Source organism: Microcebus murinus, chromosome 19 (genome assembly GCF_040939455.1).
Source record: "Microcebus murinus isolate Inina chromosome 19, M.murinus_Inina_mat1.0, whole genome shotgun sequence".
NCBI classification, from domain to species: domain Eukaryota; kingdom Metazoa; phylum Chordata; class Mammalia; order Primates; family Cheirogaleidae; genus Microcebus; species Microcebus murinus.
The window spans coordinates 4,002,553-4,014,965 of NC_134122.1; the positions used below are offsets into that span (position 1 = coordinate 4,002,553).

Below are 12,413 nucleotides of genomic sequence, written 5' to 3' on the forward strand. Positions count from 1 at the left end.
GTAACTGGATTCTCCTCTGGCTAAAACATCTCTGGGTTTTGATCTTTTTTTTTTTTTTAGCTGTCTAGAAACTCTTTTCCCATTTTTGGACTGCCTTCAAAGTGGAAAAGAATGGATGCTTCTGCCAGGTTGGTATGCAAACTATTCCAATAATACTGTGGGAAAAATGTTCAAAAGCATACTAGTATTTCGCCAGGCATTTCAGATAACTTAGCAAGATTAAGCCACATCAATTTGCAGGACACTTTCCATTTTAGGTTTTTGGCCTACTTGTATCTAGTACCAGACCCTTGAGGGTCTTGCCTTACCAGTGATCAATATTAGCAGAGAAATAGAGCAGCAAGGGCTTTTCACAATTATGTCCAGCAACAGGTGCAGCCACACCAAGAATAACATAACTAAACATCAAAGTTGTATTTATGGATGAGAGGGTGTTTATAAAATAGTAAGTAAAAATAATTTGTGGAATAATCCCATTTTTGTGAAAAGCAACCCTATCCCCAACAACCAAAATGACTCATACATAGGTATATAATCACATACATGAATGCTGAGTGGGTATAACCAAAGGTCTGGAATCAGTTATCTCAAACTTAACAGTGCTCACCACAAAGGGTGAAGATTTTTACTTTTTATCTCATGGACTTTTGTTCTGTTTTGCAATTTAAAAAAAGCCTCATATATAAGAAAAGGGGGAAAAAAGGAAAAGAGAATCACAACAGTAACACCAGGAACCCACAGGAAAGCTCCTACCTCACTGGCAGTCGGCTGCCATTTAAACGCCGCCATCGGTCCAGCCATCATCCCCTTGACGGTACTGGACTCAGGGATGGTGAGATCCTACAGAGGGAGAGGCAGAGCACCAACATGCTTTGCTTCCTTTCCATCGCATTCAACCCTGAACCAAAGCCCTAGCAAGCCCCACGGTCTGCCTGTAAGTTCAGCCACCCAGGAAAGGTTCTGTGACTACTCCTCAGGAGAACAAGTTCTTCCCACCAACACGAAGTGAGTATTTCTTCTGCATTCTTGAAATAACAAAACGTGTTCTTATGTCTAAATTTCACAAGGATGGAGATAATTAGAAAGCCCAACTACAGTCTGTAGTGCTGTTAGCCAAGTCGCCAAGAAAATTCCTTATGGCGAATAATGAACATTAAGAAAACAGTAGTGGCTTCAGAAGGAAACCACCCTATCTCAAAAAATGAATTTTTTCACCCTATCTCATCAGCCACATGATGCTGATGAGATCTGCCCAAATCTCACAGCTACTATGTGACGAAGCCAGAATTAGACCCCCGGGCAGTGGGAACTCAAGAGCCTAGAGCTCTCCTGAGACTGATGCAGGGAGAAGACCTAGTGGAAGGAGCAGCTACTCCTCCCCAGCGGCCTGGCCCACGCGCTTCCTGGGCAAAGGGTCACCTTTCCAGCTTTAAAACCGGTCTGGTCCCTCTACCGTTCTGATGTTACCTTGTACTACTCCCCTTTCCCACGCCCTCCCAGCCACAGAGGCCCTCCTGATACGCCCCTGCCCAAGCTGTTCCTCCCGAAGTTTTCCAATCATAGAAAATAGCCACTCCATTCTACCAGGTCGAGATCTTTAGTCTTTTCTGACATCCCTTCCCCAATCCAAGGGCAAAGACTGTGGCTTTACCACTGGGGATCTAGCCAATACCTTCTCAACACCCCCGATACTAATACCGAACCCCAGGCCACTATCACCTGTCACTTGGACAGTTGCAAAAATAAACCTCCCTGCTTCCACCCACAGTCTAGGCTTTACACAGCACACAGAGTGATCTTCTAAAACTTCAAGTCAGACCATGTCACTCCTCTGCAGAAAACCAGCTTCCAGACTCAGGCAGTAGAGCTAACGGCTTTATTATCATGGTCTGTAGAGAGGGGAGGGTCCTACATGTTCTGTAACCCCCATCCAACATGAGGCTCCAATCTCACGCCCTGTTTCTTCCTGGCCCCTCTCTCCTACTCACTAGCACCCTGTTGGCCCTCCACCCTGTGCCCAGACACACCAAGCATGCACCTGCCACAATGCCTTTGCACTGCCAGGAACATTATTCCAAGTTATCTCCTTGGCTCACAGGCTTGAGATCTCTGTTGCAATGTCACCTTACCAGAGTGGCTTTACCTGACCTCTATCTTCATCATCAGTATCATCAGTAGAACGTGATGCTCATGTTGATTACAATGATAGCAAATGCTTTTACAGGGCTTACTATGTGCCAGACACTACTGAAAGTGCTATTTTCTATGTGCATTCTCACATAATCCTCACCACCCAATAATACAGAACTATCATCACCTATGATTTATAGAAGAGAAAAAAAAACAAAGCATGGAGAGCTTACGTAGCTTTGCTTAAGGTCATAGAGCTAGTCCTTGGTGTGGTAGATACATTTTTTTTTTGAGACAGAGTCTCGCTTTGTTGCCCAGGCTAGAGTGAGTGCCGTGGTGTCAGCCTAGCTCACAACAACCTCAAACTCCTGGGCTCAAGCAATCCTCCTGCCTCAGCCTCCCAAGTAGCTGGGACTACAGGCATGCGCCACCATGCCCAGCTAATTTTTTCTATATATATATTAGTTGGCCAATTAATTTCTATTTATAGTAGAGACGGGGTCTCGCTCTTGCTCAGGCTGGTTTCGAACTCCTGACCTTGAACTTACTTTATTGCCTGCCTTGGCCTACCAGAGAGCTAGGATTACAGGCATGAGACACTGCGCCCAGCCTGATACATTTTAAACTCAAGGAATTTGACTTCAGGGTCTGTGCTGTTAGAAGTATGCTCTAGGAAAATGAGAACTTTGCCAATTTTGCCCACTCTGTACCCAACACTGGAAACCATGCCTGAAACGCAGTCAGGGTTCAGCATTCGTAGAAAAAATGAGTATGTGTCTACCTGAGAGGGGCCTTATCTGACCTTTACACTGCTTTGACTCCAGACACTTGGCCTATGGTGCAGCTGCTCAATAAACATCTGCTGAATGCAGAGGTTTGGAGAAAAAAATGTCCAGTGCAGTGCTGCCCCAAAGAGTTTTCTGCAACAATGGTGTGTTTTTCATCTGTGCTGACACAGTAGCTGCTAGTCTCAAGTCACTATGGAGCACCCGAAACAAAGATCGTGTGATGGAGAGACGAATTTTTTTTTTTACTTTCTCTTTCAGAGTTCCCCTATCTTTATTTGTAGAGGTTATCCAATAATTTCTTTAATTACATCACATACTTCTGAGTCCAAGAAATGAATTTTAACCTGTATTTAAATTTAAATGGCCATTACTTGCCTACGGCCACAATGACAGAACAGCAGCAAGGTGAACACAGCTTGCACAGTTTCAAATTGCTGCTCTTTGTAAAGGAGCTGGATGTAGCTCTCATAGGGAAGTCCAGACATGAACCCAGTCTTCGCCTGCCTGCGTGTAACTGACACCTCCACCATGGGGGTCAGCCTTTCCCATTAATCCTCATGTGACAGGAGATCATACCCCAGATGGCACTCATCTGGGGTTTTCCCCAGTCCTCAGCCTATACGGCTGCTCACTGTTTCTGAGGAGAGCTCAACAGCCAGGTGACAATGACTACAGCAACACACACACTCTTTGGAGACTATAGGATGTGTCAGATTGTAAGATGCACCAAAATGTCAAAGCTCATGGAGGTGCTGAACTGAAATAGCTGTCTGTCTTTTCCTGCTGACAGATCCTACCACTATAGGCCAGGCTAAGCACAAAGACCACTCAGAAGGGACGCCTCCGAGGGTCAGTAGCAGGCAGAGCTCCTGGATCGAAACCTGGCTAAACATTACAGGAGTATCTTGTTTTACTGTGCTTCATAGACACTGCGATTGCTGTGGCAATCCTGTGTCGAGTGAGTCTATCGGTGCCATTTTTCCAACAGCACGCGCCCTTGTCTCTGTGTAAGCACTGTTTCGCAATAAAGCATTTTTAATGAAGGTATCTACTTTCTTTAGACATCATGCTATTGCACACGTAAAGGACTACAGTATAGTGTAAATACAACTTTTATATGTACTGGGAAACCAAAAAATTTGTGTGACTTACTTTATTGCAATATTTACTTTATTGTGGTGGTTTGGAACCAACTTAGAATATCTCCAAGGTGTACTATCTCCCCAATTCAACAACAATTCAAATTCAACAATTCAAACTCAAGTGCAAACTGCTTTTTATTGGGAGCTTGTGAGCCTCTAGTCGTAGGCAGCAGCCCCCGGGGCTGCACTGAACCAACCTCTAGGCTCTTACAGCACAACTGGCTATTGCTTGTGAAAGAAATGTTAAGGACACTGATAAAGTTCTCACAATGGTTCTATGAGGCATGTTTAGTCATTATTCCTAAGGATCAGGTTAGGAAACTGAGGCCAAGGTGCTCTGCCAAGGTGACATAATTGCAATTCAAACTCAGGGCTTCATCCTAACCTCCTTTGTACTTCCCTTTATTTAAAAAGAAGTTGCTTCTCTCCAGGGTGACACAGGAGCTGGGGAGAGGCATGGCTTCAGATACCAGGCAATATGGATTTGGGAAATACTATAAAACCTGACAGCCCAGATACCCTTCGGATCCCAGGAAATAAATTCAAAGGTCATATTACTTTTTTTTTTTTTTTTTTTTTGAGACAGAGTCTTGTTTTGTTGCTCAGGCTAGAGTGAGTGCCGTGGTGTCAGCCTAGCTCACAGCAACCTCAAACTCCTGGGCTCAAGCGATCCTCCTGCCTCAGCCTCCCGAGTAGCTGGGACTACAGGCACGTGCCACCATGCCCGGCTAATTTTTATATATATATTAGTTGGCCAATTAATTTCTTTCTATTTTTTATAGTAGAGACGGGGTCTCGCTCAGGCTGGTTTTGAACTCCTGACCTTGAGCAATCCGCCCGCCTCGGCCTCCCAGAGTGCTAGGATTACAAGCGTGAGCCACCGCGACCAGCCCATATTACATTTTTTTTGAGGATTGAATTGGATCACAAAGTTCTTTGTGCACTCAGCTAGCAGTTTTTCGACACCTCTGCTCTGGGCTCCTGGTCATCTAGGAACGTCAGTCACTACCACAACTGTTCTCATCTACTCCCTTTGTCTTAGGGCACTGCACAGTGAGAGGACCTTTCTCCTCTAACCCAGAGGCCATACGCTGGCAGCCCACAGGATGAATCTAGCCCAGAGAAGTTACTTTGGACCCATTAAGTGTTTTTAAAACTTGAATTAGCTTCTAACATTTAAAATTGGGAATTTCACATAAAAGTTTGTATTTCTAGCTTCTCTTAAGAAAAACCAATCTGGCAACAACTGGCTGGAACCCTGTAGACAAAGCATGACCCTCCGACCCTCAACTTGGCAGCCTTCCTGCTCTTAGCATGGAGGCAGGTGAGGCTGCAGCAGCTCACGCCTCAGCTGCTGCTTCTCACATCCCATCAGCTCACCTGCTTGCGTTACCTCCCTGGCCTTGCAGGTATCTGCATTTTGAACCCTGATCTGATGTCTAGTGTTTCATCATGGGCTCGTCACCCAGCTGTTTCCGCCAGCCGTCTGCCTTATGTTCCCTTTATCCTGCTACTGACAATCTTCCCGTGTTCCCAACTAGACCAGCCCCTCATCTTGAAATTCTCTCCATGGGCTTAAGACTGGTCTCAAATCTTGTTAGCAAGGAGTCAAGAGATGCACCATTTCCACTTTATTTCGTCTCGCCAGCTCTCCTGACTCCTTCCCATGCCACCTGTAGTTCTCTGCACTGCAGGCTTCCGCTCCTCACTCTTTTCCCTCCTCCCTTTCCTGAGATAAATCCCACCTTGTCTCATGGATTCAGGCACCCTTTCTACATACTTGCCCCCAAAGCTCCATCTCCAGTCTTGAGGTCTGTCTGGGCCTTGCCTCAAGAGCTTCAGACTCAAAAGCAGAAGCAGGCATTGCTCCCCATTAGCCAGCTCCACTTCCCTACTCCTCTACTTTTAAGAATGTGACCACTGTTTTTCCAGAATAAAGTTTGAAATCATCTTTTCCTTATTCTCGTTCATTCTCTACATAATCAGTTGCAAACCCTCAGAACTCTTCCTTTGAAGATCCTCTCACGTATTTCCTTTCGATATTCATTATCATCCTTATGAACGGACCTGGCTTTCCTCTCTCCTATGCACTCCACGACAACTGAGGCAGACTGGAGCACAATGCCACCCTGACACCCATCTCGAACCCCCAGACTCCTAGATGGTACCACACTGCTGAAGAAGACCTCAAGGCCCTCCACAATCCAGGCACGAGCTGCCTTTCTCTCTCTGTTCTCTTCACTGTCCTTGATCTGTACTGAGAACATCTATGCTGACACCAAGCCTCATGTGAGCTCTGCCCTCCATCTCCGGAACGCCTTCCCTTCTCTTTGGCTAAGCCCTTTCCAGGCCAGCCGCTGCACGCTGGCTCAGGCAGACCACTCCCCTGCCTCACACTCCCACATCACACCCGTGCACCTAGGGCGCGTCTCTCACCTGGTCTGCAGGATTCTTTAAGACAGCACTTGGCACAGGACTCTACTCCTACTCCACAGGCGGAAGCATACTGCAGAGCTCAACTCTATCTTATACAAAAGGGAGTCACTAATCCCGGAAGCTGCAGAGATAAAACAAACCTTCTCATCCTTTGGGGGCCGACCCCGCTTCCGGGGACTCTGCTCTTGGGCTCTTTTCAGAGGGGATTTGGAGCCTCTCTCTGAAGAGCCTGAAGACACCCTCTTCTTTCCTTCTCCCACGTTCTTCTTCACCTTCCCTTCAGACAGGCTAAGCTTGCGCTTCTCATCACCTGAGTTTGGCCTACTTCTCTCCTCACTGGAATTACGCCGATTCTTGTCATCAGCAGAATTGTGGGATGATGTCTGAAAGTTTAATAATAATAATGATAACCACCACAACAGCTGCTGCTGCCAGCACACCACCATGTATGTGCCCTGCACACTGCCACAGGTACTCTGTGAGTATTATCCTCACAATAACCCTATGAAATAGGTTCTGCCGTCGTCCCTACTGACATTTGGGGAAGCAGATTAAAAAAAAAAAGTACTTGTCCAGGGTCCCCAAGCTAGGAAATGGGATTTAAACCCAGGCAGTGTCTATGTCCCAGAGGCGGTGCTCCTAATCTCTGTGCTTAGGGAGAATCGGCCTGTGCTGTACTCAAAAGCAGAGATACTTCTCCCGAGTCCAAGCAACCTTCCTAAAAGCAACAACCTATTCCAGAAAGGTTAGCCGCATGCACGGAGCTTCAAGGTGATTAGCAAAACACTGATACCTTAGAATTGAAGTAGCTCTCTCCATTGGCATTTCGTAAGAATAGAGTTTTGGGTTTGGGTGACATTTAATCTGTTAGTTACTATGCAAAAAATAACAGGTTTAGTGTCAGCACAAATTGAAACTGCAGTCTCTTACCTGGTCTTTCCCTTTGGCTCTCCTGAGGAACTCTTCCACGGCATCCACAGCTTGCTGGAATCGTTTACCTTTGTTAATCTTTATCATTTCTTCTTTGTGAGCATGATATGGCTTTAGCTGTTCCACTTTGATCCAGGCACTAGCAGAAAACACACACAGAAAGGGTATGATCCATTTCCCATGTGCCACAAAGTATCAAAGACCTCATCAGAGTAGAATGCAAATATCAATTTGGTTTAACTGGACTTTGCAACAGGCCTGACATTTTTTCAAAGCATGCTAGCAACCACCCAAAACTCTTGAGCCTAAAGAATATTTTCTTGAAACAAGTCAGGCAGAACAACAACCTCCACAAATCAGAACATTCCTCAAGTGAAATCACTGTGTTGTAGACTATTTATTTCCACTCTGGCTCACCAGCCTCCAGTGTCCAAGCACATGCACCCTGCCACATGCTGAGGGTAAAAGAAATCTGGACAGACGCTCCCATTCTGACCACATGGCACAAATGGCCACACGTGGATCCCTGGGAACCAGGGCACCTGGAAGCATTATAAATGACAGCAGCATTACTGTGCAAGCAAACACCTGCAGCCTGTTGACAATCTGAATTAGATTTATGATCTGTCAATCAACCAAGAGGGATGTTACCCGGACTAAAGAAATGCAACACCTTCTAAAATTTGCTGCTCTTATAGATATTTGCAGCTACTGAGCCTATATTTGTTCATAAATGATGGTAACCATGGCTACCAAACCACACAAAACATGGGTTTGGAATGAGGGCAGCAGTCACAGAAAGAAGCCTTTAAAAACAAGATTCTTCTTGAGATTAAAGGCAGAAGAATATACTCCTCTGATATTTAATTTTTAACTTCTACATCATCAATGTATAACACATGAAAATGACAAAGCAGTCAGTTGTCAATTTTGGACTATCTAGCCCATCACACTATCCTAAATGAATCTGATGCAGCCAGCTTTCTGTGGCTTTCTTAAATGACATTCAGCTTACAGAATCCAAGTATAAAAGAGAATTTTATAGGCTTGGCAAGTTATCAGTTAATATACATGTTTTACCCTGTGATACGCACAGATTTCATAGTATAACCTTTACAAAAAGTGGGTCAGGTTAAGGATATAGACACCGAGCTATCTCACTAACTTAAGGTTGTTTCCTTTAGAGAAAGCCAGAGAATACTTTCTTATATAAAAAGACAAAGTGCTAACCTTTGTACATAAGAATAATGCTACCAAACTACAAGTTACCTGTACTTTGAGTGTTGGGCTAGCAGTATGATGATGGTCTAAACAAACATGATGGCCCTGGGACCCTCACCCCACAAATGCCAGGCAGCAAACCAGGATCAGGCATGTTCATCTATGGCTAAAGGCAATGATGAATAGGAAGGGGGTGGGCACAGGAGCTGGTCTCTGGCACAGAGCTTCAACCAGAGGAGTTAAACAGATAGCTTTCCAGAGACCAACTCATCTTAAAAGTTAGAAATTCAACATGAGAGAGCCAATGAGTCCATCTATAGGGAAGAAAAGTAGTATGAAATTTCAACCCCATGTGTCTGGCAAGTGTATCAGTGAACTGATTCCCCTGTCCCTCCTCACATTTACAGGGACTCTAAGGACAGACCAGAGCAATCAGAGGCAAAGCCAGCCCGCCCGCTAAGCTGGTGAAGTGCCGTGTAACTGGTGGCTATGAGACCACAGCCAGTGTCGAGGATGAAGCTTAAAGATAAATGACACTTAGGACTGGCCTCTTCCTTCTAGCATCTTCAGGTCAGAAGCTGAGACTCACATAAGTTCACAGTATAAGACCAATGGGGAGGTTTTTACAGAGCCCTTTGAGATGGGACAACTAACTCCACTAATCACTAATCCCATCCCCCCATCCTGCTGTGGCCATGCCTGCCTCCCACCCCTAGCCTCACATTAACCCTGATTCAGAGTGAATGGAAATGCGAGGATATCTGTGGTAGAAGCCCCAAGAAATCAACACTGACTTTTTTGGTTGAAGCATTTTAAATGGATTGCTGATTTTCGCCAGAAGGAACAATACAGTCAAAACTCCACTCACCCTAAAGACAGGCATTTGGGATACTAAAATGAAATTTTGAAATGTTAAAATGGTCTGTAAGCGAACTGTCAGTATAAATAGGACTTTAAGATGGTAAATGCAAGAAATGTTAATCTATTTAAAGAAATAAACTTATTGGTAGAGAAGCATTCTGATACATCAGAAAAACAGTCAATAAAAAAACAGCTCGCCAGAGCCTGAGGAGGATTACATCTTGAAAGCAAACCAAACTTAAATCACTTTGGCCATCTGAATAAACTGTTTTCTCCAAAAGGCTATATTGCAAAACCCTCCGTCTTCTTTTTTTTTTTTTTGTGAGACAGAGTCTCGCTTTGTTGCCCAGACTAGAGTGAGTGCCGTGGCATAAGCCTAGCTCACAGCAACCTCAAACTCCTGGGCTCAAGCAATCCTGCTGCCTCAGCCTCCCAAGTAGCTGGGACTACAGGCATGCACCGTGCTCGACTAATTTTTTCTATATATATTAGTTGGCCAATTAATTTCTTTCTATTTATAGTAGAGATGGGGTCTCGCTCTTGCTCAGGCTGGTTTCGAACTCCTGACCTCGAGCAATCTGCCCGCCTCAGCCTCCCAGAGTGCTAGGATTACAGGCGTGAGCCACCACGCCCGGCCTCCCCTCTGTCTTCTTAAAGAGGGTATGCTTTTCAGCTGGAGCTGCAATAATGCTGAGACACACCAGCCAGGCCAGGCATGCAACTGGTGCTCAATAAATAATCACTGGGTAAAAGACGCCTTCCAGGCAAGTTCAGGGGGTTGGACTGCTGACAAGTGGGTTAAAAGAATGCTCTGTTTTGTAAGGCCTTGGTGTTTGTTTTGGGGTTGTTGTTATTGTTGGTTTTTATAGTGACCGTTCTGCTTCTTTCCTTGATATAAGCTGTAACTTGTGGCTTTCCGCATACCACCCTCCCAAGGCCCAGAGAAAGCTGTACCTTTTCAGCCCAATTTGCTGTGGCCTGGGAAGTCAGAGAAACCAAACTTACTCAAGTTGTGTTTAAAGTACAAGGCTTTGCTTTTATGTACAGGGTAGTTAATTACACATTGTTTATGGTAGTAAATGCATGAAAACAAGCTAAGTGGCAATCACCCAGGTCATCACAAAGGAAATGGTCCCATAAGATATTTTTGGCTGAGTGGAAACCAAGAGGAAGAGCAGAGTGTGCAGGGTGCTAGCACTCGTGCAAGGACAAGAAAAAGGAAGTATGTAACTTCCTGACTATGCACTGCCACCTCTGAAAGGACACACTGTAAGAAACTAGTCTCACTGAGTGACTAAGGGAAGCAGATGAATAAAATTTCACTGATTAGAGCTTAATTTTTTGGTGGGGGGTGGGAGAGAAACAACGAACCTGTATTATCTTAAAAAAACTAAAAAAACCCCAACAAGGCAATACTGAAGGCTTCTGCCATAGAACATGGACTATTCCAACTGCCAGAGGGTTCCCCCCATGACTTCCTGGTTTGCAGGTTTGCTCTGGTGGGCAGCTCCTGCCTGGCTGCTGATGTAACTGCACCTATAAAACAGCCAAGAGCAGCAAACTTACCCAGGTGTCTAGATACACTTTCTACAAAGTCTCTTCATTTGCAAACACAGAACTACCACTAAGCCACTCTCAGATTACTCCACTCTAAATGAATTAAAAACCCTGTATTTTCAAAAACTTTCACACTTCTAATCTGCTTTCCCCTTAAATGAAAATCAAACATGTAGATATCATATTAAAGATGTCCATCTATGAATAACCTCAAAATATCCTCACACAGGTGTCTTAGCCTTTTGCACACAGTGATCTGGGCTGAGGCTTTGAAGGAGGGGGAAAGAGGGAGAAAAAGTGGGGAGAGGGAGAGGGAAAGAGGGGCGGGGGAGGAGAGAGAGAGACTGAGAACACACAGAAGCAGAGTCCAAAGTTGGAACAAAGGGTCAGAAGATGTGGGTTTGCTTCTCTATCTCTATTTGGTGAGGAGTGCTTAGTAAACAATTTCTCTGCCTGCCTTTTTAATTTTATTTAATTAATTAATTAATTAGAGACAGAGTCTCACTTTGTTGCCCAGGCTAGAGTGAGTGCTGTGGTGTCAGCCTACCTCATAGCAACCTTAAACCCCTGGGCTCAAGCAATCCTACTGCCTCAGCCTCCCGAGTAGCTGGGACTACAGACATGCACCACCATGCCCAGTTAATTTTTTCTATGTATATTAGTTGGCCAATTAATTTCTTTCTATTTATAGTAGAGGCGGGGTCTCGCTCTTGCTCAGCCTGGTTTCGAACTCCTGACCTTAAGAGATCCGCCCGCCTCGGCCTCCCAGAGTGCTAGGATTACAGGCGTGAGCCACCGTGCCAGGCCTCTGCCTGCCTTTTTTAAAAAAAACATCAGAAACTGTCAAGAGAGCAAACAGACAACCCACAAATGGGAGAAAATTTTCACAAGCTACACATCCTATAAAGGGCTGATAACTAGAATCTATTTAGAACTCAGAAAATCTGCCAGAAAAAAATCAAACAACCCCATCAAAAAATGGGCAAACGACATGAACAGAAACTTTTCAAAAAAAGACAGAATAATGGACAACAAACATATGAAAAAATATTCAACATCTCTAATCATCAGGGAAATGCAAATCAAAACCACAATGAACTATCACTTAACTCCAGTGAGAATGGCCTTTATCAAAAAGTCCCCAAACAATAAATGCTGGTGTGGATGCGGAGAGAGAGGAACACTCCTACACTGCTGGTGGGACTGCAAACTAGTTCAACCTCTGTGGAAAGCAATATGGAGATACCTCAAAGCGATACAAGTGGATCTACCATTTGATCCAGCAATCCCACTACTGGGCATCTACCCAAAATATCAAAAGTCACTTTATGAAAAAGACACCTGCACT

At 44.7% G+C, this 12,413-nt stretch overlaps 1 protein-coding gene across 5 annotated transcripts in view; it reads right to left on the reverse strand.

The window, feature by feature from the left end:
- GLYR1 (glyoxylate reductase 1 homolog) overlaps nucleotides 1-12,413 on the reverse strand; it is a 36,429-nt gene that overhangs the window by 16,531 nt on the left and 7,485 nt on the right. For 3 of the 5 annotated variants that reach the window (XM_012743695.3, XM_012743697.3, XM_012743698.3), the window contains exons 4-6: nucleotides 7,427-7,565; nucleotides 6,637-6,879; nucleotides 754-840 (exon numbers count right to left, since the gene is read on the reverse strand). In XM_012743695.3, coding sequence (XP_012599149.1) covers nucleotides 754-840; nucleotides 6,637-6,879; nucleotides 7,427-7,565 — 469 coding nt within the window. The remainder of the gene's footprint in view (nucleotides 1-753; nucleotides 841-6,636; nucleotides 6,880-7,426; nucleotides 7,566-12,413) is intronic. The other 2 variants (XM_075995059.1, XM_075995058.1) reach the window with 1 other exon arrangement.